The following is a 27,311-nucleotide window of genomic DNA, read 5'->3' as shown; positions in this document are numbered from 1 at the left end:
TTAAGGATGTTGGACCATAACTATTACAATGGTACTGTTTTATACTTCCAAGCTGGATGCCTACTAGCCCCAGGTTTTGCACTTGAGACATGGCACCAATAGTGCCAATTTTAGCGCCATTTGGTACTTGCAGATAGTGGATTTTATAAAAATAACGTAGATATGAGCAATATATTTTATATGAGCTGTGAAAAAAATCTATCTATGATGTTTGGTAGCCCGCTAGCCCAACCCCTTTAAAAATGGTACCAAAAGTGCCGTTTTAGTGCCATATGGCACTTGCAGATGTCGGAATTTATAAAAACTACGTATTGATATGAAAAATAGCTTTTGAATGAGCCATTAAGCATCTCTCTATGATTTTCCGGTAGCCCCCTAGGCCTGCTGAAAAAAAAACGGAAGACAAATCAGTGCTACCGATGCAAAAAAGTGATTTTTCTTGTTGTTCAAGGTGGGGGACTGTAATTGCTACCGATGCAAAAAAGTGATTTTGCTTGTTGTTCAAGGAGAAGGACTATAGTTTCCCAGCAATTAGTTTTCAACCATACTGATTCCAACGGTACACTTTTCATTTGTATCTGACGCCATTTTCGAGGAGTTTCAGGCTTTTTGTTGAAATCACCATAAATTTCTTTTCATAGTAAACTTTACTTTTGAGACGAACCGAAATAATAGTTACCATTCCTAAGTCAGTGTCAGATACAATTCTTTTTCACTAGACGGTTTTTTTTCAAAACATATGTTTTAACTTTTGGTCACTATGGGCTCTGGTTCGCTCTTTACTAGGTTACAGCTACTGCTACAACCATGACACTGCTGCAACCATGATAAGAACCTCTTTTTAAAGTGCTATTTAACTTTAGAGTGGAGAGCAAGGTATCGAGGAGGGGGCAAACACCTCATATACAGAATAATTTCTGTTCGTCTTGAGCTTTAATGTTGCTCCTTACTTTCGGTTGAATTTTTTTTTCATCTAATCACAGTAAAAGGAGCCGTAGTATGACATCACTCAGATTTGGGAACATTGACAAAAGCTATTGAATATTACCAATGTATTGAAGGTTTGCTATTTCGATGACCTAGATACACAGAGTTTCTTTCGATTCACATCCACCCCCTCTCCTAAGTCAACACTTGAGATTCACTTGAATCTCCCTCCAGAACTCCCTGAAAGTTTCAACTCAATTCCCAAAGTCATTCCTGAGATAAATCCCATGTGCAAACATTGGGTGATTTTTACAGGCCCTTGCCCCAGGTGCTGTACGGTTCTTGTCATTCCCGAAGCCATATTCACTGAACCTTCTGACTATTTTGAACAAAACGACAATCTAAAACTTTTGAAGATATGTCTTGGAGGCTGTAAGGGGAATTGCAAAGAAAGCCAAGGAAGGATATTGGCTATCCTGAATTTACTTTTGACAGTGGAAAAGGTAACTAGAACTTTAATTCCCGAAGCAAAATTCATTGATTCTTCTGACTATTTTTTAGCAAAATGACAATCTAAAAGTTTTGGTCAAATATCCTGGAGACTGCAAGATGGGATGCAAAAAAAAAAGAAAAGGAAGGGGGCTGGCTGCCCTGAGTTTACTTTTGGCAGTGGAAAAGGACACTAGAATTTTCAATCTCCAGTTTCAAAGGCCCATCCCTACTTCTGGGATAGCGTAGATATGTTATATTCATAGCCTGGATGCGCATAGTGTCGTTTGATTTAGGTTTACGCTTCTTCCAACTATTAACTCAACGTCCACTTGCCCTCCACAACATCCCTTGGAAGTGTCAACTTAATACCATAAGCCCTTCCCAAGATTTTGCCGATGCGCCATTTTAACAGCCTAGTTTTATTTAGTTTCTTTTTTATTATTTATTTATGTCTCTGCTTAACCATGTATAAAATGTAAGCTTCTTGGGGCTTGATCTTGTAAAAACGTTTTTCAACCTTGATGGGACACAAATCATTTACTCTTTTCTTCCTCTCCCAATTTAAATTTGAATTTCCTTGCCTCCTCTTCCTTTCTTCGACAGTACCAAAAAGTTTCAGCTCCATCCCTCAGGCCGTTCCAAAAATATTGCACACATGCTATTTCGATGATCTGAATGCAAAGAATTTCTCTTAGCCCAGATCATAGTTCAATATCCGCTTCATCCCCTCCCCTCACCATAATATCCCTTGAAAATTACAATTCAAAACCCTAAGCCGTTTCCTATGATTTCGGGAGGGAGTGGATGTAAAAGCCCCCTCTTACGCACATGCGTGTTGTTTAGGTTTCTTATTCATCAGTCCTCCGAGGCATAATGAAGATGGTGCTGAAATAATAGGCTTTGCCAATAAGGCTTTCAACAGTTAAAGTATCTTATGTCATCCATAAAAGGATATACAAGTAACACCAATTTGTGGAGAACATTTAAAAGATGACATTTGAATAAAAGAAAAATAGGCGCTCTAAAAACGTGGTGTCTGATGTACAAAATGTTACCCTGTAGCGGAATTATTGGCATAGAGAATGAATTCTTAATTGAAACAAATTAGCTATCAAAAACATAGTTGATTGCGAAGAAATAAAGTGATAAGAATACTGATTCAAAGCCATAATTTAGGGCTAATTGATTACAAGAGCAAGAAAAAGCAGAGGAAGACCGATTTGATTTACTTCGCACGACATTTAAATTTATTAAATCTTTTAACTCCCTATTAAAGTCACCCCAGTAGCACTGCAGTGACTGATTAAAAAGCGGTAGGTCTCCCTTGTATTTTTGCATTATTTATTATTATTTTTCTCCCCATTCTCTTCTTGTGGAAGAAGAGAACGTTGAGCTTAAGGAGGTGGTTCATTCGATTGGAAATTGGGATTTCTAAATATCCATTTTTAGAGCCGGACCTAATAGAGGGATCACCTACCCCATCCCTCACACATTTGGGGTAGGCATAATCCCCACAACCCTGGGACGAGGATCGTAGATTATGCAGATTTCTGATTGTTTACAAATGAGTTTATTGCGGAAAAGGAGCATGTCCACTCCTGAATATCCGACTGGCTCGAAACTTTTAGGACTCGTTCCCTGTGAAAAGAGGAAGAAACCTTTTGCTAGGAGGAGGGAGGTTAGGAGGATCAGAAATGGTCCAAAAATTCTTATTCCTTTTCAGTTTGAAATTTGTAGTAGTTAGTCATTGGGACAAGAGGAACTAATGTAGAAAAAAGGTTTTGGGACATTGCCCTAGCCAGAAAAAAAAAATACTCTGCGAAATGGAAGACCATTTTTTTAAGTGCTTGAAACTTTTCTTCTTAAGTATTTGAGGTAAGGGGTCCATGCTGAAGAAAAACTATATATAAAGGAATTTCTTGGTTCCCCTAAAACTGGACCCAGAAATTGCAAGAAAACTGTTTCCCTAAACGGCTTGAACTTACAGTTGCTAGCTACTGGATCAAGTTTATAATGGAAAAAACACGAGATTACCAGAAAATTAGACCCAAATAGGAGGCCAGGGGGATCTAAAAAATTGAAGATTACAATGAAAAGTCCAGTTAGAAGCTAGTTTTCTTAGTTTTCCATGCAAAAAGCACAAATCTTATTATCGAAATCCATAGAGAAAACCATAACTGTCCTTCCCTGAGTGAATGGTATAAGTTCAAATGGGTCCTAAAGAGACTAACCAAGTTTTCTGTCTGAACACCCTAAAATTTGCCGCTGTCCCAGACCAAACGGATCCAAATATATAAGAAATTTTTTAACTTTAGGGCACGGGTCTCATCTAAATTCCTTCTCAAAAAAGGACAAAACCCACATTTTTTATTCCTAGGCGTCTTGAAACTTACACTTGTATGATCACCAGGGGGATCTTAATATAAAGAAACCACTTTGGATTTTGGAGGGGCACGGGTACCCCTAAAAGTGCCAAATCATTTTTTTAGCGGCTTGAATTGGTATAAATATTTAACTTGCTGGGCATTGGAGAAGCCAATGTAAAACAAAAATTGAAAACATGAATTTGGTTTCCCCATAATTGGAACCCAAAACGGAGAAAAAATATGTTTTTGTTGGAATACTAGCCCCTAAATGTGGTCCCCGAAAATGGCCCAAAAATCTGTTTTCCTAAATGGCCTGAAACTTTTAAGGGCCGTTAGCTAAACTAAGGGGACTCGCGTATTTTCTTTTGAAAGATAGAGGGTGTTGGGAGACCCGAAAGTGGACCAGAAACTTCATCAATTTTATGTCAATTGTCCCTTATCGATTTGAACTTGCAGCCGTAAATCTCCCGCCCAAGCACAACCTAAATTAAATATTAAATAGCTTGAGGACGTGGTGCCTCCATATATGGGGCCCTAAAAACGCAAAACTTTCTTTGGGTCAGGTTAAAACTTGCATATTTGAATTCTTTTGGCAATAGTATTCAATATATTGGTTGGAGAAAAATTTTAGATTTGGGGCACGGACCTCCTCTAAATTCCTGCCCAAAAAAGGGCAAAACCCAAATTTTAGTTTCCTGGGTGTTTGAAACTTACACTTGTATGATCCCGGGTTAAATGGCCCTAATATGAAAAAAATGAGTGGAGGCACACCACCCAAAATACAGATCTTTCTCAATAAGGCACAAATGACACCCTGGCTTTTAAATGGTTTAATAGGGGGGGGGGAGGGTGGCCCTAGTCTTGATTTTGGTTATATTTAACAGGACCCATCTATTCATTCAAAGCAGTGTCAGTTATTTTTACGTTTGATGTAATTATTCATTGCAACTTTTGTCTGTTTTGGGTTTCATCTATTTGTTCATTTTAATTTGTGTTAGTTTTAAGTCTGAATAATTGTATGCTTTTCTTTCTGCTCATTTTAGGTTTTAATATGGCTCTTTAGTTTTCTTTGGGTAGATTTTTCTGTGAAATGGATCTAAAATTAATTATAGAGTTGAAGGGCATGTTGAACCTTCTCAAAAAAAAGGAATAATAAAGGAATTAAAATCTTTAAGACTGGAAGTACAAATCGACTCCCCGATTGAACCAGCCTTTACCCCCCCCCCCAACCTTTATTGTCAAATTGTTACCAGAAAGGTAGAAATGTTGACCTGGTAGCCAGATTTTGACAATGATTCGAAAACGAAAACGAAAACTAGTCTACTTCCGATTCAGACATAGTGGACAATAAAAATACAACTGTGCAAGTGTTTTGGGGGTCATCTTCACATTTGTTGGCATATTCTAACGTAAAAGAAAATTTTTTTCAGCTGGTTGCCCGTGCCTGAGCAATATGGCCTGAGCAACAATGTTGTCTTCGTTTGTGTCATGTTTTTCTTGAAATTGATATCGACAAAGCCTCTCTTAATTACCTTGAAATGACATATTGAATATGACGATCATTCAGTTGGATAGCACCTCTTTTAAGACCGAAAAGGAAAACCTCGGTGTTCAGAATCCAGGTAAAATTCTAAGCTTATTGCATTTGAAAGAAACAGAGGACACATATTCTAGGAAAAAAAGAACGAAGGGTTGGCAAAATATAAGCTAAGAAAAATCTTCATCTTCTGGCGAAGGAGAGAGGAGAAGATGCACTTAGTTCTGAAGAGAAAAACTTATGATATTGCATAGGTTTCAAAGTAACTGCACTAGGTATCAAAGACCAAACAAAAGTAAAAATGTACCTTAAAGTTTCAGGCCTTTTCCATCTTCTGTTTTCTTGCATATCTAGATAACTATGTCCATGGCCGATTGAATCCCTGGAGACATCAGTGTCACCTGCAAATAAGCAGTAAAAATTAAAGACACGTCTTGATAGTCAACTATGGCAGTTTTTCTTTTACGGTCCGTAAGTTACTGCCTTCCTCCTCCCAAATAAAGAGCAAAATTTTTTAACCTAAACCATCGAGCTTTTTCGTTGTTACAGGAGCGTAGAAGCCTCAACGGAGGAGACTTGTAGAAAAGAACATATTTAGGCAACCCCAAAAGTAAAATAAGATATTCATAAAACATTCAAAACAGTAAAATAAATTATAATTAAACATAATTAAGGTAAAATTATAAAGTAGACTTTCTCACCTTTATAAACCCATGGTACAGGCTTTTTTGCATATATGAGCTCATATTGACGAATTTTAACTGGTATTGTTAGACGATGGCCCTGTCAAACAGTTTGTGGTAACGAACTATACAGTAATGAGCGACCCGGCTCAACAGTAACCAAAACTCTAAAAAACGGAATTTTGATACCAATAGTTTCATCAAAAGAATTGCATTTTCATGCTGATTTTAAATATATAAGTTTCATCAAGTTTAATCTTACTCATCAAAAGTTACGAGCCTGAGAAAATGTGCCTTATTTTAGAAAATAGGGGGGAAACCCCTTAAAAGTCATATATTCTTAACGATAATCACACCATCAGATTCAGCGTATCAGAGGATTCTACTATAGAAGTTTCAAGCTCCTATCTACAAAAACTTCGAATTTTGTATTTTTTGCCAGAAGACAGGTCACGGATGCGTGTTTATTTATTTGTTTGTTTTTTGTTGTTTTTTTCATTGACCCAGTAGTTCTAGAATGTCACGAGAGGGCTCATTATAACGGAAATTAAAAGTTCTAGAGCCCCTTTTAAGTGACCAAGAAATTTGAGGGCACCTAGGCCCCCTCCCACACTCATTTTTTCCCAAAGTCACCAGATCAAAATTTTTAGATAGCTATTTTATTCAACATACTCGTAAAATCTAAACACTATGTCTTTGGGGACGACTTAATCTCCCACAGTCCCAAGGGGAGGGGCTGTAAGTTACAAACTTTGACCATTGTTTAAATACAGTAATGGTTATTGGGAAATGTACAGACGTTTTCAGGGGGACTTTTTCCCGTTGGAGTGGGGGTGGGTCGGAGGGAGGGGTTAAATGGGAGGATCTATCCATGGAGGAATTTGTCATGAGGGAAGAGAATTTCCATGAAGAGGGCGCAGGATTTTCTAGTATTATTTAAAAAAAAAACAATGAGAAAAAAAAATAAAAAAAAGTTTTTTTTCAATTGGAAGTAAGGAGCAGTATTAAAACTTAAATCGAACAGAAAATATTATGTATATAAGGGGTTTTGTCTCCTCCACATTACCGTGTTCTTAACGCCAAAGTATTTTTAGTAAGTTCAACTATTTACTCTACGGTTTTATTTGATTTAGGGGTCATTCTTAAGGAATTGGGATAAAATTCAAGCTTTAGTGTAAAGAGCGAGGTATTGAGGAGGGGCGAACTCTCTCATATACGTAATAAAAATATACAAATATAGAAGTTCGTTATGTAAGTTAATTCGTAAGTTAAGTATATTTATTACTAATAAAAACCTTCGTAAAAAAAATAAAAAGTTCTAGTTGCATTTTTAAGTAACTAAAAATTGGAGGGCAACTAGGGCTTTCCTTCAACCCTTTTTTTTATAAAAATCGCCCTTTCAAAACTAAGAGAAAGCCATTTAGCCCAAAAAATAATATGCAAATTTCGTTTTAATTATTCATCTGCGGTGAGCCAAAATCAAAACATGCATTAATTCAAAAATGTCCAGAAATTAAATTTTAAAAAAAACGAGTTTTTGTAACTGCAAGTAAGGAGCGACATTAAAACTTAAAACAAGCAGAAATTATTCTGTATATTTATTTATTTATTTATTTATTAAACTTATGACCAACTAGGGCCACTTACAAAAAAAAAGAAAAAAAACAAATAGAACAAAAACAGATAAATCAATAACAACAATTCAAATAACAATGGTACATTTAAACATGTCAAAATTGTTATGTCTAAATCATACTTGACCAAGTCAGCCAAAGTGGCAGAGAGAGGCAAAAAAGCGGCCCAGAAAGCACCAAAATGAGGGGATTATCCGAAGCAAGTATCCTTGTCTGGATCGAAAGAGAAGATTTTCTACACAGCTCAGGAAAAGATGGGAGGCCATCACCAACAAACATTCCAGATGCACTACAATTCAAAGGAAGATTAAGAAGCCACCGTAAAGAATTGTTATAAAAAACCCGAAGAGAATTCTCACACCTAACAGACAGAGGTTGTACAGATGCTAGACCGGAGTGCAGTAAGCTCTGAAAAGAAAGCATCTTACAGAAGGGTCGCAATTCCCGAACTTACGAATGAGTACGTTAGCCCTGCAGCACAGTGAACGTGAAAGTGCCTTAACATGAAGCTCATCACTCAGAGTTGGAGTCACCGTGAATCAAAGATATTTGTAGGATCCAATAAAAGATAATGGCACTCCAGAAAGCCAAGCCATAGGGATATGTTTCAAAGGAGTTCCCCGGGAATAAACGCCATACACTGGGTCTTGGCCGTGTTGAAAACGATATCATTGGCTGATGCAAACTCATCCCATATTGAAAGTAAATGGTTAAGTGCAGCCACTGTAGGAGCTAAAATAACCAGGTCATCAGTATAACCCAGGTTATTGAAGCAAACACCACCAATGAAACAGCCAACCCCAGTTTGTGCCGAACGCAGGTTAAGATCATCCACATAAAGCTTATACAGCAACGGCGAGAGGACCCCACCTTGCCGCACACCATTCAAAAAAGGGAAAGACTCACTGAAATAACCACTCCATTTGATTTTGGAACGCAGCACTTTAAACCAGTATTGAAGAGTTCCAATGATACGACGGTCAACTTCTTTAGTGTCTATTTTGTCAAAGAGCTTCTCAAGGTTCACTCGGTCGAAAGCCGCCTTTGCATCAACGAAGCATGCAAACACAGGACTAGAAAAAAGCCAAAAGTATTGCACTACAGATTTGAGGATAAACACACAGAACTCCGTCGAAGTTCCTTCTTTGAACCCAAATTGATAATGCGATGAATCAATCTGGGGTGTTATCAATGGGTATAGACATTTTTCAAAAAGTTTTGAGATGGCAGCCGCTAGAGCAATCGGTCTGTAATTGCTTAACGATGCCATATCACCGGCATTAGACTTCGGAATAGGAACCAGGCAAACCTCAGTAAGGGAATCTAGGACATGGCAGTGGTTAAGGAGACCAGTAAAGAGCAGTGTCAACAAACAAATCAGGGATGGGCCACCATGCTTAATGTGATTTGTCGTCACTCCATCAAGTCCACCAGACTTGCTGCCCGAAAGCCCAGACAACAACCGCGCCATAGACTCTTCCGTTATCAGCTACTTAACAGGATCAGTCCAAGGTTTGGAGAAGGACCTTGCCCTTGCTTCTTTGGGATCCAAAACAACTGATGAGAAAACAGCTCTGTAATGACCCCTCTATAACCCCTCTATATAAAAGGGGTTATCCCTTCATCAACTCCTCGCTCCTTACGCTAAAGTTTGACTCTTTGTCACAGTTCTACTTTTTAAAACAATAAAAACTTTAGCGTAAAGAGCGAGGCGCTGAGGAGTTTTGATTTTTTATATTAAAGTTTAGGTTTGTATAGCAAAGCTTCGGGAATGATAATCATCCTTGAAAAAGTGCGAGTCTGAAATAAAATATTCGTATTAAGGTCATGATTTCTCCTGTTTTCAAGATGAATATTTCAAACCAATCTTATTTACAGGATTGTCTTCCAAGGACACCTACAAGGAGATCAGGGGCCCAATATACCCCCTTAAAGGAGAAAACATTAAAAATGTATATTAATAGGAAAATGAGTAAAATTCCCCTTTAAATTTCGTTGCACTCAGCCTCTCTAACATAAGTGCCCATAAGCCCATTAATGTAATCTTTTACCTTAAAATTACCTCCTCCCAGATAGATAATGCACAAGCATTTATCACTTTACATGATTTTATAAAGCCTCAAATGAATACAGCTCAAAATATAGGGAGGCTCAAAATATAGCTTTTCGATAATCTTAAATAGAGTAGTTATCTCAGAAATTTACATCGATAACATTGTCTCCCTTTTTCGGGAAAGATTGTTGTTTTGTGCCAGAAAATGGTATAAATCGCTCCTTTGTTGAGGGACAATCTTTTTTGGTACTTAAAAAGAGCACTAAAACTTACAATTTTCGTTCGAATAAGGCTTCGTGATATTCTATGATCATAGACTCCATACGATCATCCACGGGAAAATAAAATAAATATTCCCGCCTATGTAACGATTTGTCTCGGAAAAAGCTGTGAAATTTTGTTTTCTTTTTCTCTTCTTTTTTTGATTTGAGCTTGAAACCCACGCAAAAGATTGCTCCGATAAATTAAATTCAAATGAGTAAGTTCCATCAAAATCTGCCTTTTTGGAGTCTTCTTATTCCTTTTTCGAAAACAGGACAGAGATTCTCAGGCTCCTAACTATAGCTGGGTAGCTTTAAACTTGATAAATTTTTCTATAAAAATCCGATTCTTTTTATGTATATATTGTTATCAGAACCGTTTCGTTAAGTTTTGGTTAGTATTAGCTTGAATCACTTCTTGTTTGCAGTTTGTTACCACGAACTGTTTGAATTTCCTCTAGCACAAACCTGGTAAGCTTAGGCCTGTGCAATCCAAAAAGCTTTTTTCCTACCTTATTTTCATACCGTTTTGAAACTTAGCGTCTTATTTCGACAGTTTTTGGAGTCTGTTTTATTTTTACTTTGAAGTCAAATATAGAAACATCTTTATTGGGCTGCCTTTTAAAATTTGACAAACTTTACCTTCCACTCCAATCAATAGAGGACCGGTGTCCCCTCGATTAAACTTTTATAAACTAACCTCTAAGACAATGGACATCTATAGATTAAAGTCTCGTATCTATCTGCTTTTTTTGTTGATATTTACTATTGTCCAGATAAACAGGTCACCCTTTGTAGCCAAGCAACATAAAATGGCGGTTTGGTTTAATTTTATGGATGTACGGTAGATATGATTAGTGTCAATTGTTTTTGTTTTTTAAGTTTATATTCCACTATTTATTTTGATCAGAAAGACTTTACTTTTTTTGTTAATAAAGGCTAAGAGATGAAGAGTGTAAACCCGAATTTTACCATTATTGTTTACTGTATTTTTCACTAGTTTACTTCGATTTTCCAGTTCATTCCTCTTCTTTCGGTCAGTATCTGATTTTCCGCTTAGCCTTATTCTCCCATGTAGGCTTTCCATTGCCAATAGCTTGTATCGGAATTCTCGGCACAGTTGAAGTTTGCCTGAAAAAATTAGGTGGCTTAAAAATGAGTAGCTTCATTGTAAAATGTCAAGAGTTTCTGTCAAAGACATATAAAGAGGTAATAGGGGAGGAGTCCTAGGCCCCTATATCCCTGAATTGACAAAATTGGGATAAATATGTTACGAATTAAATGCTTTTTTCATAACTGGGTGTAAAATAATCTTTTCTCTAGTTTACCTCTCAAAAACATCTCTCCTTTTTTATTCTACATAACTTGGTTATTATTAAGGTCCAGGCATGCCTGCCTAGGGACAGTTTTCGATATATAAGAAAATGTCAAAGAGAGAAAATCACTGATATCTAAACAAAAGAACCCGTATATATAATAGATGCTGGCCAAAACATAACCCAATTTGTAATATCTCCATGTCCCATGGAGAAAGTAGTAGTATGGGGAGTAATAGTACTAGCACGCCGACAGGGTGTATACCTGTAGCCATTTGGAGCTGCTAATCCCTCTTATCCCCTCAATGGATACTAGTATGCCCATAGGCAGTAAATTAGAGCCATTTTTGAGTTGCTAACCTCTCGTGTATGGTTTGTCGACAACATGATATTGTCGTTGAGATAATTGTTTCCAGGAACATAAATTTGAATTGCAAGCATATTGTCGTTGTCTCGACATCGAACAGTCTCCTATCGAAAAGTCGTATCTCGATGTTGTAATGGAGCTTTTTTGACCATCCGGCGAGTATCACGTGAACATTTAGGCCTTGAGTGTCATTTAGGCCAAAAAAATGGTCCTGCTTTTTATCAATAGTTGAAGTGAGCTCTAAGCGATAAGATGTCTAATAATAGAAGTTTCAATAAATTATTCTAATTACATTTGAGTAGTATTGGGTCAACAGGGACGGGGGGGAACACCTGAAGCTCTAAATATCTTCTATGAATACAGGCGGCGCATAATTTGCATAACCAGTATACCTAGCAACCCGATCCGGTCATCAACCTTCCCTATTAACCAGATTGCCTATGCTACAAGGACTACATCATTTGTATATTCAAAGGAGAAACTCATTTGCATACTTAAATGAGTAAACAATATTTCTGTAAACCCACGACAATTCCTTGAATAAATTTTTATTCGGGTTGAACCAAACCGATTTATATTTCATATTAATTATATTATAAGCCGGTTATGTTTCTTACACTGAGCCAATTTAATGCGGGATTTTAAGCGCATTTTATAATACGAACCGAATTTTAATGAATCAAAAAGCGGAAAGTCTGCTACCCCTTTTTCTTATGACACGCACTTGGGTGAAGTAAATTGGCGAACTTTCGTCTCAAATGAACCAACTATTATGGCAATTTTTAGTGTTTTTTTAACTTTGAAATTTTTTTTCACTTTTTTTGGGGAGATTTATAAATCTTTCAACTATTTTACATGTCTTAACATGATAATTGAATATACTTATAAGAAAAGAAATTCACTTGTGATATTTTCGAAATACGAAACGAAAATGATACATATGTTAGTCATGATTTCCCCTATTAGAAAATAATGTTTGTAGTGACATTTTTTATTTTAATTTTTTTTAAACTTAAAAACTTTTTTCAACTTTTTTGGGGGACTCAGACATTTTTTCAACAACTTATATATAACCCCAAAAGTGCCATGTCAAGAAAAAACGTAATGAAATATCTTACAGAATGGATTCAAAGCATTCATTTTTAATTTATTAGGATGCTATTCTACATGTTGTTACTCTTAAGTGATCACATTTTATTAATAAAATCAGATGTATTTTAACTGAGTGTATTCTTATATCTGAAATTTGAAATGCAAGTTTCCTAACTGATCAAATATATTTAATAAAATCGGATGTAGTGTAACCGTGTGTTTTCTTGTTTCTGAAATCTAAAACCCTTATTTATTTTATGAAAATTAAAATCCAAGTTTCTTAAACACTCAAATATTTTTAATACAAAAAAAGTATTTTAACCATAGGGGCTCTTATTTCTGAAAACTAAACCCCAAGTTTCTTAATACTTAATATTTTTTAATAAAACAAGATGTATTTTACCGTTTGCGTTCTTTAAAAAAAAAACTGGAACCCTAGTTTCTTGTATGATCAAATTTATTAATAAAATCTACCGTATTTTAACTATGTGTGTTCTTAGTTCTTGAAACGAAAACCGAAATTTCCTAAATGATCAAATACTCTTAATTAAACAGATGTATTTTAACCGTGTACGTTCCTTTTTCTTATGAAACTTAAAACCTGAATTTCTTGAATAATCTAATTTTTTTATAGAATCAAATGTACTGTAACTATACGTGTCATTATTTGTCATATCTATAGCCCAAGTTTCTTAACTACTCAAAGATTTGTAATAAAATAAGATGTATTTTAACCGTGTGCACTCTTTTTGATGAAAAGTGAAACCCAGGTTTCTTAAATGGTCAAATATTAGTAATAAAATCAGATGTATTTTAAATGTGAGTACTCTTATTTCTGAAAACTAAAACTGTAGTTTCTTAAATACTTAAATATTTTACAATTAAATCTGATGTATTTTAACTCTGTGCGTTTTTTTTATGAAAGCAAAACCCCAAGTTTCCAAATATTATTAAAAATATCAATGTATTTTAACCGCATGTGTTCTATTTCTGAAATATAAAACCTTTTCCGAAATACTTAAATATTCTTAATAAAATTAGATGTATTTTAACCGCATGATTTCTTTTTATGAAAACTAAACACCGAAGTTTCTTAAGTGATCAGATATTAGTAGTAGAATCAGATGTATTTTAACCGTTTGCGTTTCTTTTCATGAAACCTAAACCCCAAGTATCTTAAATGATCAAAAAATTTTAATGAAAATCAAACTTACTTTATCCGTGCATGTTCTTATATCTGAAAAATAAAATGCAAATCTTTTAAATACTCAAATATTTTTAATAAAGTAAGATATATTTTAAGCTTATACGTTCCTTTTTATGAAAACTAAAACCCAAGTTTCTTAAATGATCAAATATTTTAATAAATAAAATTTAATTTTACCGTGTGTACTTATTTCTGAAAACTAAAATCCTAGTTTCTTAAATGATCAAATATTGTTAATAAAATAAGATGTATTTTAACAATATGTGTTTCTTTTGGTGAAAAATAAACCCCAAGTTTCCTAAATGATCAAATATTCATAATAAAATCAGATATATTTTCAGCAGGTGTGTTCCATTTTATAAAAACTATAACCTTACTTTCTTAAATGGTCAAGTATTTTTAATAAAATCAGATGTTTTAACCGTGTCTTATCTTATTTCTGAAAACTAAAACCTTGGTTTCTTAAATGATCAAATATATTAACTAAAACCACATGTATAGTAACCGTGTATTTTCTTGTTTCTGAAAGCTAATACCCAAGTTTCTTAAATGTGAAAACTAAACCCCAAGTTTCCTAAATGATCAAATATTTCTAATAAAATCAGATGTATTTTCAGTGGTTACGTTCCTTATATGAAAACTAAAACCTTAGTTTCTTGAATGGTCAAGTATCTTTAATAAATAGGATATTTTTAACCGTGTTTTTCTTATTTCTGAAAACTAAAACCTTGGTTTCTTAAACAACCAAATATTTTCAATAAAACCGAATTTATTTTGACTGTGTATTTTCTTATTTCTAAAATTTAATACCCAAGTTTATTAAATGCTCAGATATTTTTAATAAGCAAAAGATGGGTTTTAGCCGTGTATGTTCTTTTTATGAAATCTAAAACCCAATTTTCTTAAGTGATCAAATATTATTAATAAAACAAGATTTGTTTTAACCGTGTGTGTTCTTATTTCTGAAAGCAAAGTATTTTAAATGATCAAACCTTATTGATAAGAAAATATGTATTTTAACCGCGAGAGTCTCTATTTCATAAATCTAATCCCCAGGTTTCTTAAAGGCTCAAATATTTCTAAACAACAAGATATGTTTCTTATCGTTTTTGTTTCTTTACATTAAAACTAAACCCAAGGTTTCTTAAATGATCAAACATTATTAATGAAAATCAAATGTATTTTATTGGTGTGTATTCTTTTTTCTCAAAATTAAAACACAAGTTACGTAGATAATCAAGTATTTTCAATAAAATAAGACGCTTTTTAATCGTGTGCATTCCTTTTTATGAAAACTAAAACCTTAGTTACTTAATTGATCAAATATTTTTAATAAGACCAGATGTATTTTAAACGTGTTTTTTCTTATTTCTGAAATCTAAAACCCGAGTTTCTTAATTGCTCAAATTTTTTTAATAAGAAAACGTGTATTTTAACCGTGTATGTTCTTTTTATGAAATCTAAAACCCAATTTTCTTAAATAATCAAATATAACTAATAAAATGAGACCTATCTTAACCGTGTCTGTTCTAATTTCTGAAAGCAAAGTATCTTAAATGATCAAACTTAACTTATAAAACAAGATGTATTTTAACCGTGTACATTCCTTTTCATGAAAACTAAACCCTAAGTTTCTTAAATAACCAAATGGTATTAATGAAAATCAAATGAATTTTATCTGTCTGTATTCTTATTTCTGGAAACTTAAAAACAAGTTTCTGAAATGCTCAAATATTTGTAATAGAATAAGATGAGATCAAATCATATGTGTTCTATTTATGAAAACTAACACCCAGATATCTAAAGTGATCAAATATTATTAATACAATTAGATTTATTCTTAACGTTTGGTAAAAGTCAATGATATGTCGATGACATTTTCAAAAGCTAGAGATATATCAAAAATATGTTTTACGGCGATCTTTGTTTTTGGGGAATTTCTTGGCAGCACTCAACAAACTCATTGTTTCGAAGAATTTAATAGCTTGTTTCCGATAGTTGTTTGGCCTAGTTTGCATCATTTTGATGACAGCCATATCCTATTGACAGGCTTGCTAAGCTTGCTGTCGATGAAATAACACAATGAATCCGAGCAGAGCCCTAACCATCTGGAGAGCTTTACGATAACTAATAAAACAGTGATTGAATAGTTAATGTCTAGCAAAACAATGTATGATAGGGATTGTAATACATCAAAGAGCTCAACTTTTGCGCTAAATTCTTCCATAGAAGAGAAAAACGTGAAAATTCAGTTCCGAGCATTCCAATGAAGGAAAATGTTCAGCTTTTAGTCTGTATTTATTTAAGATTTAATTAATTTTAAGCTAGAAAACAGTTTCTTTATTAATAATGGAATGAAAAATGAAAATGGTATATGTATGCTGGTCATTTTTCTTTGTTAAAAGTGAATATATAATCTTTTTGTGTTAGTTCCTTTGTAAGCAGCAGTGTGAGAGTCAATTTAACATGAATAAACGGGAAAAATTTAGATTAGGTTACACTAAGTAAACAACTATTAATTTAGCTTCTTTTAGTTTAAGTTAGCGTGACCGGCCACAATAACCTAATCTAAAGGTACCTTACTTGAAAGTTATTAACTTAGTGCAGGCTAACATAACCGGTTATGCTTCCATCTATAACTATAGCGGAATAGATGGCAACAGTTGGGCTGTAATTCACGCTCACTTTTCTCTGACTTTGACCAAAATCCAAAGTAGCAAGACTTCATATTATTTTTTTACTTTTCTCCGCTTTTTTCATTTAAAATTTTTTCTCTTCTTTGGAAGAATTATGAACAAAATTTGAACTTTATGATATATTTTAATCCTTATGATAAGTTATTTTGCTAACAATTCTGACAATTCGATCACTGTTCAATTAATGATAATAAAGCTCTCCAGATGGTCAGAACTCTGCTTGGATTCATTGAGTAGTTTTATCTACAGCATGCTTAGCAAGCATGCTACTGTGATCGGGCTGTCATCGGAATAATACCAACCAGGCCAAGAAATTCTCGGAAACAAACCATAAAATTCTTAGAAACCACGAGTTTCGCAAATAGTGCAAAGAAATCTCCAGAAACAAAGATCAATAAAAAAAATTTCGTTGATGCATCGCTAACTTTTGAAAATCCCATTGAGATTTCATTAATATTGAGTACACATTCAAAATACGACTGATTTTATTAATAATGTTTGATCACTTACGAAACTTTGGTTTTAGTTTACATATAAGGAATGCAAACAGTTAAATTACATCTTATTCTAATGAGATATCTGAGCATTTAAGAGCATTGCTTTATGTTTTTCAGTAATAAGAATACACACGGATTAAAATCATTTGATTTTCATTAATAGTATTTTGACCATTTAAGAAACTTGGGGTTTAGTTTTCATAAAAAGAAATGCAAACGGTTAAAATACATCTTGTTTTGTCAATAATATCTCATCATTTAATGAACTTTGTTGGTTTTCAGAAGAAAGAACGCACAGGGTTAAAATGCATCTGAGTTTATTAATAATATTTGATCATTTAAGAAATATGGGTTTTGGTATCATAAAAATAATGCTCAAGGTTAAAATACTACCATTTTTAATAAAAATATTTGAGCACTTAATAAACTTAGGTTTTAGATTTCAGAAATAAGAAAACACACGGTTAAAATACATCTGATTTTATTAAAAATATTTGGTCATTTAAGAAACTAAGGTTTTAATTTTCAGATAAAGGAATGAACATGGTTAAAACACATCTTATTTTATTAAAAATATTTGAGCATTTAAGAAACTTGCATTTTAATTTTCAGATATAAGAATATACACGGATAAAAAACGTTTGATTTTCATTTAAAATTTTGATCATTTAAGAAACTTAGGGTTTAAGTTTCATGAAAAGAAACGCACACGGTTAAAATGCATCTGATTTTACTAATAATATCTGATCACTTAAGAAACTTCGGTGTTTAAATTTCATAGAAAAAAGTTAAACGGTTAAAATACATCTGAGTTTATTAATAATATTTGATTATTTAAGAAACTTTTGTTTTAGGTTTCATAAAAAGAACGCACAAGGTTAAAATAAATATTTTTTATTAAAAATATCTGAATATTTTAGAAACTTGGGGCTTCGATATCAGAAAAAAGAAAACACGCGGTTGAAATACATCCGGTGTTATGAAAAATATGTGATCATTTAAGAAACTAAGGTTTTAGTTTTAAAAAATAACGAAGGACACAATCAAAAACATCTAATTTTATTAAAAATATTTGACCATTTGATAAATTAAGGATTCAGTTTCCATAAAAAGGAAAGCACACGGGGAAAGTACGTCTGGTTTTATTACGAATATTTGATAATTTAGGAAATTTGGGGTTTAGTGCTTACGATACGAAACACAATTGGTTAAAATACATCTTATTTTATTAAAAATATTTGATCATTTATACAACTAAGATTTTAATTTTCAGAAACAAAAGACACACGGTTGCAATACATCTGATTCGTTAATAATATTTGATCATTTAAGAAACTAGGGTTTTAGTTTTCATAAAATAAATTCAAACGGTTGAAATAAATCCTAGTTTATTCAAAATTATTTGAGCATTTAAGCAGAATCGGGTTTTATATTTCAGAAATAAGAACACATAAGGTTAAAATACATTTGATTTTGTTAATAATATTTGATCACTTGAGAAACTTGGTGTTTAGTTTTCTTAAGAAAGGACGCGCACGTTCAAAATAAATCTGATTTTATTAGTAATATTTGATAATTTAATAAACCTGGGCTTTAGTTTTCATCAAAAAGAGGGCAAACGGTTAAAATATATCTTATTTTATTATAAATATCTGATCAGTTAAGAAAAATAATTTCTTAGACCACACTGCTTTTCCATTTACGAAACAAATAATTGAAGAAAAAACGGGTTTAATTTTTTTAAATAAAGCAGTGACAACAAAATAAAATAAAAACTACACTTTAACTAACAAAAAATAAAAATACTCCGAATATTTCGGCTCCACCTCCCGGACCCTTTCTCAACGGAAAAAAAAAAAAAGTTAAAGTTGAGTTTTTATTTTATTTTGTTGTCACTGCTTTATTTAAAAAAATTAAACCCGTTTTTTCTTCAATTATTTGTTTCGTATCAGTTAAGAAACTTGGGTTTTAGAATAATGGAACATATGGTTAAAGTACATTTAATTTTGTAAAAACTAAATATTTTTTCATTTAATGATCTAAGGTTTTAAATTTCATAAAAAAGGTACATTTGGTTAAAATTTATCTTATCTTACTAAAATATATTTGAGTATTTAAAAAACTTGGGGTTTAGTTTTCAGAAATAATAAAACAAACGGTTAAAATTAATCCGATTCTACTAAAATGTTAAATCATTTAAGAAACTTAGGTTTTAGTTTTTCATAAAAAGGACTGCACATGCTTAAACAAAATCTTATTTTTATTACAAATATTTGAGCATTTTGATACTTGCGTTTTAGTTTTCAAAAATAAGAATACACACGGGTGAAATACATTTTATTTTCACTAATAATATTTTATCAAATAATAAACTTGGGGTTAGGATTTCATGAAAAGAAATGCACATGGTTAAAACTCATCTTGTTTCGTTAGAAATATTTTAGCATTTAAGAAACTTGGGGTTCAGCATTTAGCATTTAAGAAACTTGGGGTTCGGTATTTAGCATTTAAGAAACTTGGGGTTCAGCATTTTGAAATAAAACACACGGTTAAAATAATCTGATTTTATTAATAATCTTTGATCACTTAAGAATAATGACATGTAGAATATCATCGTAAAAATAAAAATGAATGCTTTGAATACCTTCCATAAAATACTTCATTATGTTTTCTCTTGACATGACACTTATTCCATTTTAGGGTTGTATATAGGTTTTTGAAAAAAAAATTTAAGTCCCTAAAAAAAGATTGAAATTTTTTGTTAAAAACAAATAATTAAAAAAAAGAAAAAATATGATTACAAACAATATTTTTCTAGTTGCAAAAATTACGGCTAACATATGTATACCATCTCCATTTCACATTTCTAAAATATTGCAATTGAATTTCCTTTGTTATAAGTATATTTAATGTCATTCTAAGACATGGAAAAAACATTAAAAAAATTTTTTAAGTCCCAAAAAAGTTGAAATTTTTTAAGTTTATATTGTTTTTCAATGTTCCAAAAAACCAATTCTAAGTTAAAAAAGAGGGGGGGGGGGAAGTTGGGTAAGGGCTATAGGGGCCCTTGGAGGCAGGACATGGGTGCCCATAAGTTCTCTCTATAAGATGCCATAATAATTTATTCATTTGGGACAAAAGTTCAGCGGTCTACTTTAAGCCCGTATCACAAGAAAAAAAGGGTAGGAGGTTTTTCACTTTTTGATTCATTAAAATTCGGCTCGTATTGTAAAATGCGTTTAAAATGCCGCTTTATATTCACTCAGTGTAGGAAACTTATAAAAATGCAAACCGGTTTCATTCAACCCGAATAAAAATTTATTAATAGAATTATCCTGGATGTACAGAAATATTATATACTCATATTAGTGTGCACATGAGGTTCTCCTGTGAAAATGAAAATGATGTAATCCTTGTAGTATAGGCAATCTGGTTGTTTTTGTAGTATAGGCAATCTGGTATGCATATTTTGTGCCACTTGTATTCATAGAAGATCTTTAGAGCCTTAGATGTTTCCCCTGTCCCTGTTGACCCAATACTTCTCACTTGAAAAAGGTTCGTAATCTATGTATTTTTTTTGTCGTATCCTTAGTGGACGGGGACTGCTTTTTATACCTGGTTTATCAAAACATGTTTACAATCTCTTTAGTTACCGAATTGGAGATACGAAGGGTTAGCAGCTCCTTATTGGCTCTAGTATACCCCCTACTGGCGTGCTAGTAGTATTGCCCCCCATACTACTGCCGTAAGCCTTTTCTGTGCCAAATCAGGCCAGTGCCGTGGCAACGATACGTGGTAACCTGTTGTAAGTTTATATTACTGTTATTAGCTTCTAATAATAACTCCTTTACCAGGACACTTGTAGATGGGAAAATATATCAAACAGCTTTACCCAGTGATTAATTAAGAAGTGCTGATGTTATTTCTGTTTTTTTCTAAGATCAGTGATTATGTTTCGTTTTTCTAGAAAAAAAGTGAGAAAGGAAAACACGAAAAGGTTATCCGTTTATCAAGGATGTTGTTTTTTTCTGTTTTGTACTGTTTCTTTTGAAAAAAAGAATGAGGAACAGATAATCTGTTTCAATGTCTGCCGGTTATTCTGTTTCAATTTTTGCTTCAAAAAAAAACGAAATGGGTTACCGGTTTCAACTTAACCACGCACTTTTGTAATGTTTCCTTTTTCCTGCGAAATAGAATTTTTAAAAAAGAATCCCGGATGTAATGATGTAATTTTTATTATGTAATTTTAGTTATAACTTTCGTCAAATTCCATGCCACTAATGCTCAAATCAATTTCTAGCATAACATTGCAGAAAATTATTGTTTTGTTTTTTTGTCGCTTTTCTTCATTGGCAGTAAAATTAACGCAAGAGCTCACAACCTAATGTGGCATTTTCGTTCCGTACACAAACATCAAATTCAAAATCCAATTTCTTGGGATCAAACAGTTCGTGGTAACGAACTGTAGTAAGGAGCGACCCGGCTCAATAGTAACCAAAACTCTAAAAAATTGAATTTTGATATCAATAGCTACATCAAAAGAATTTCCTTTTAATGCTGATTTTAAATATATAAGTTTCATCAAGTTTAGTCTTACCCATCAAAAGTTACGAGCCTGAGAAAATTTGCCTTATTTAAGAAAATAGGGGGAAACACCCCCTAAAAGTCACAGAATTACCACGAAACGAAAATCATACCATCAGATGCAGCGTATCAGAGAACCCTACTGTAGAAGTTTCAAGCTCCTATCTACAAAAATGTAGAATTTTGTATTTTTTGCCAGAAGACAAGTCACGGGTCCGTGTTTATTTGTTTGTTTTTTTTGTTTGTTTTTTTTCTTTTTCCCAGGGGTCATCGTATCGACTAATTGGTCCTAGAATGTCGCAAGAGGGCTCATCCTAACGGAAATGAAAAGTTCTAGTGCCCTTTTTAAGTGACCAAAAAATTGGAGGACATCTAGGCCCCCTCCCACGCTCATTTTTTTCCCAAAGTCAACGGATCAAAATTTTGAGATAGCCATTTTGTTCAACATAGTCGAAGACCATAATACCTAAGTATTTGGGGATGATTTACTCCCCTACAATCCCTGGGGGAGGGGCTGCAAGTTACAAACTTTGACCAGTGTTTACATATAGTAATGGTTATTGGGAAGTGTACAGACGTTATCAGGGGGATTTTATTTTGTTTGGGGGGTGGGGCTGAGGGGAGGGGGCTATGCTGGAGGATCTTTCCTTGGAGGAATCTGTCATGGGGGAAGAAAAGTTCAAGGAAAAGGGCGCATGATTTTCTAGCATTACTATAAGAAAACAATGAAAAATAAACATGAAAACGTTTTTTCAAATGAAAGGTAGGAGTAGCATTGAAACTTAAAACGAACAGAGATAATTACGCATATGAGGGGCTCTAAAAATACTTTAGCATAAAGAGCGAGGTATTTAGGAGGAGATAAATACCTCGCTCTTTATGCTAAAGTATTTTTAGTAATTTCAACTATTTATTCTACGGCCTTTCTGATTCAGGGGTCATTTTTAAAGAATTGGGACAACACTTAAGATTTAGTGTAAAGAGCGAGGTATTAACGAGGATACAAACCCCCTTGTATACATAATAAAAATATAAGATTATGAAAGTTTGTTACGTAAGTTGCTAATATATAAGTTACGTATAATGTTTACTAATAAAAACGTTCGTTAAAAATTAAAAGTTCTAGTTGCCTTTTTAAGCAACCGAGAAATTGGAGGGCAACTAGGCCTCCTTCTCCACCCCTTATTTCTCAAAATCGTCTGATCAAAACTAAGAGAAAGCCATTTATCCAAAAAACGAATTAGATAAGATAAGATAATATTTATTTCAACAAAGCGACTATCACAAGCCCAAAAGGGCCGAATTCGCACTTCAGCGTCAGTACAACATCATAAATTGCAATCAATAAAAAGTCAAACGATAAAAACTCGTAAAGTTAAAACAGGGAAAACAAATTTAAACAAAAATGTAGCTAGCAAGAATTACAAAGTTTGCAATTGCAAAATAAACACTCAAACTATAAGATAAGAGTGGAGTGAGAAAAAAAAGGGGGGGGGGGTATTAATTTAAAATTTCAACTATGTGAGGGATTAATGTTCTTAGATAAGATAAGATAAGATATTTAATTTCAAAAAATAACTATCACAAGCCCCGAGGGACGCATTCCGGAATTCGCATTCCAGAGTCATAAAACCATAAAAATAAAAACACATCATAAAAATAGCACAACAACTAAAAAACTGGTTAAACAATGTCAAAAACAACTAAATCAGAAAGGCAAAGCCATTCATTTGTCAAAAAAAAGAAAAAATTAAACGGCGATATGTCAGAAAGTTGAAAAGGTAAGTCATAAAACAAAACTAAAAGGGTGAGATAAAATTAGCGTTGAAAAGGTTTAAAAGAGAACATATAAACAATCGGTGGGAACAAACGGATCAAACGAACAACGACCTAAAGCACCTCACATGAAAGAGAGAAAAAAAACGGGGGGAGGCGAAACTAGTTGGCTATTTTATTTATTTTTTCTGTGATGAAGGGGACAAAGGTTTTTTTATATCTGGAGGTAACGCAACGAATGGGGGACAAAACTGGGATGGGCTCAGAAACAGCTCGAGGCTGTCGTAATCTGGATGGTGAGTGACGTTTGGGGAAAATACTTGCCGTCCGAGGGTTCGTTATTGCATTTTTTGAAAAACGGAGGCACAACGACGACCTCCTTCGCTCAAGGGTTTCCAAACTAGCTTTTTTTAGGAGCAGAGAGTAAGGCACCTTGCCTTCTTTGAAAATTATTCGCAAGGCTCTTTTTTGTATTGACTCAATTTTGTCTGATTCTTCACGGGAGATGCCAGGGTGCCAAACCGGACAAGCATATTCAAGATGCGGACGGACAAACGACGTGTACAACCTTAAGGAGTGAGAAGGGGGGACGCTATATTTATTTAGGAGCTTAAGGAGGGCGATAGACGCATTAGCTTTATGGATGATATCTTTAACGTGGATATCCCACTTTAAATTTGACGAAATTGTGACTCCAAGTAATTTAACCGAGGATGCATAAATTTCAGGAGGGATAGGATTAAGAAAACAGGGCGAGGATTTGAGGAAACAAATCGGCATTATCATGGACTTAGAGGGGTTTACGGTCATATCTAGGTCCAAAGCCTCACTTCCAATTTCATTGAGAATACTCATAGGGTCGCTTATTAAATTTCTGAAGCAACTTTCAACAATCGTTAGGTCATCAACAAATTTCCAACGGTCAGGAACTTCCTTCGCAAGGCTGTTAACCATGACTGAAAAAAGGAGGGGGCCTAGGAGAGTTCCTTGGGGCATGCCATTGTAGATAGGGAGAGGATTTGAGTAATGGTTCTGGTATTTAACCACCTGTGATCTATTTGTTAAAAATGAGGCAACCAATTTTACCAGTAAGGGATCGATATTGAACTCGCTTTCTAGTTTCTCAATTAAAATATTGTGGTTAACAAGGTCAAAGGCTTTCTGAAGGTCAATAGAAATTAAGTTTAGCCAGGAATTAGGTTTTTCGAGGATTTTCCCGATGTGATCAATAAGAGAAACGAGGTAGTGGGAAGTAGAAGTTGATTTTAGGTTTCCAAATTGTTTCAGGTCAGTAAGAGGTAGGATTTTTTCCTTTAGCAAATCTGCAAGGAATCCTTCATACAATTTTGAAAAAATAGGAGTAAGCGTAATAGGCCGAACACCATCAAAGCCAGGCTTCCCATTATTCTTTTTCAAAGCGATAATAAAACCCTGTTTCCAAATTGTTGGAATTTGCCCAGACTTAGTAATTTCGTTAAACAGGACAGACAAGGGCTTAGACAGGAAGTCACCGAAGGCTCTAATAAGGGGAAACGGGATATCCAAAGGACAAACACTTGTCTTTCTTAGTTTATCAATTCTTCTTTCAATCTCAGACGGGGAAACAGTCGGGAAAAAGGGGGATGGGGCTCCTGTTGATAATCGGATTGGCAATGCTGGAAGGCTCTGGACAATGGAAGCGAGAAATTTATTTAGATTATTTGCAGTAATATCAATTAATATACAAATTTCATTTTAATAATTTATGTGGGGAGAGCCAAAACCAAACATGCATTAATTCAAAAACGTTCAGAAATTAAATAAAAAAAACTAATTTTTTTAGCTGAAAGTAAGGGGTGACATTAAAACTTAAAACGAACAGAAATTACTCCGTATATAAAATGGATTGTCTCCTCCGCAATCCCTCGCTCCTTACGCTAAAGTTTGACTCTTTGCCACAATTCTACTTTTTAAAACAATTAAAAGCTTTAGCGTAAAGAGCGAGGGATTGCGGAGGAGACAACCCATTTTATATACGGAGTAATTTCTGTTCGTTTTAAGTTTTAATGTCGCTCCTTACTTTCAGCTAAAAAAATTAGTTTTTTTTATTTAATATTGACAAAAATTGCTCCAGAAACCGAGGATATATTCCGAAATAGAGGTGGCGGCCTTCCATTTACAGAAAAAAAAATGAATTTTTGGGCTTTTCAGACAATTCGTGGTGACGAACTGTATATAAAGAGTGACTCATCTCATTGGTAACCGAAATTTAATAAAGGTCAATTTTTACATGAATGGACACATCAAAACAATTGGCATATTATTCTAATTCTAAATATACAAGGTAAAGTTTAGTGTTACCCGTCGAAAGCTACAGGGCTGAGAAAATTTGCCTGTTTTTTGAAAAAGGGTTGAAATACCCCCCAAAAGTCAAGGAACCTTAAAATCACACCATTAGATTCAGCATATCAGAGAACCCCATTGAAGAAGTCTCAAGCCCCTATATACAAAAATGTGGAATTTTACCCTTTTTTCATGCAGGTTTTTGCCAGAAGAAAGATCACGGATGCGTGTTTACTTTTTTTTTGAACAAAAAGATTGGAAGACAACAAGTCCCTCTCCCACGCCCTTTTTTCCAAAAAAATTACCCGATCAGAATTGTGAGTGGTACCAAATTTCTAGGACCCCCTCTTCCATAAAAATTGTATATGTTAACCACTTACATTATATATTAACTTCCATAGCTTACAGCCCTTGCCCCGGGGATGGGGAGGAGGGTTTCAATCCCAAAAGCATATTTATTTGGCCTTTGGAGTATTTTGAACAAAATGACTTTCTCAGAATTTTGACCGGAGGCATTTGGAGAAATGCATCCGCAAATGAAACGCAGCGTGGGGTGGAGTGGGGGGGTGCCCTTTGATCACTTTGGGAGGTGGTTGCCCTTTGATCACTTTGGAGTCTTAAAAAAGGAACTAAGATTTTCGACTTGCAATCAAATAAGCCACCTCCACAGTTTATTTGACAACCTTTTCCACAAAAACATTATTAGTTAGCAATGGACAACTCGCATAAGTTGAGGCTCTTGCCCCGGGGGGCTGTAGGGAATTTTTCAACCTCTGAGTTATATTAATTTGGCCTTTGGACTATTTTGAACAAAATGGCGATCTCAAAATTTGATCTGATGCATTTGATGGAAAAGGGCATTAGGAAGAGCTGGTGTGTTCCGATCACTTTAGAGTCTTCAAAAAGGCATTAGGGCTTTCAATCTCCGATCGAATGAGAACCCTCCACAGTTTGTACGAATACCCCTTCGATAAAAAAAAATATGTGTTAACAATGGGTAAATAGCATAGCTCATAGCGCTTGCCCCTAGGGCTGAGGGGTATATCAAACCTGGAACCATAGTTATTTGACCTTCAGTCCATTTTGAACAAAATGACTATCTCAAATTTTAATCGAAACCATCTGGGGGAAAGGGCGTGGCAGGGTGCTGGCTGCCTTCCGATCATTATTGACTCTTAAAAAGGGAACCGGAACTTCCGATTTCAAATCAAATGAATCTGCTCCAAAGTTTATAAGACCTTATTCTTTCCATAAAAACCTTAGGCTATTTGTTAACAATGGCTAACTTGCATAACTTACAGACCTTGCCCCGGGAGATGAGGGAAGGGGGTATCAAACCTACAACTATAGTTATTCAATCATCGAAATATTTTGAAGATTGTGGCTATCTTAAAATTTTGATCGGACGTATTTGGGAAAATTAGGGCGTAGGGTGTTAGTCGCCCTTCGATCAATTTTGACTCTAAAAAGGGCACTAGAATTCCCGATTTCCAATCGAATGA

The 27,311-nt window shown here is 34.0% G+C and overlaps 1 protein-coding gene across 3 annotated transcripts in view; it reads right to left on the bottom strand.

The window, feature by feature from the left end:
* Positions 1–27,311, bottom strand: part of LOC136030225 (trichohyalin-like) — a 185,779-nt gene that overhangs the window by 90,769 nt on the left and 67,699 nt on the right. For all 3 annotated transcript variants that reach the window (XM_065709039.1, XM_065709040.1, XM_065709041.1), the window contains 2 exons: positions 10,925–11,083; positions 5,630–5,723 (listed from right to left, as the gene is read on the bottom strand). In XM_065709039.1, the coding sequence (XP_065565111.1) occupies positions 5,630–5,723; positions 10,925–11,083 (253 nt within the window). The remainder of the gene's footprint in view (positions 1–5,629; positions 5,724–10,924; positions 11,084–27,311) is intronic.

Source organism: Artemia franciscana, chromosome 8 (genome assembly GCF_032884065.1).
Source record: "Artemia franciscana chromosome 8, ASM3288406v1, whole genome shotgun sequence".
NCBI classification, from domain to species: domain Eukaryota; kingdom Metazoa; phylum Arthropoda; class Branchiopoda; order Anostraca; family Artemiidae; genus Artemia; species Artemia franciscana.
This window is presented reverse-complemented; position numbering and strand designations above follow the sequence as displayed.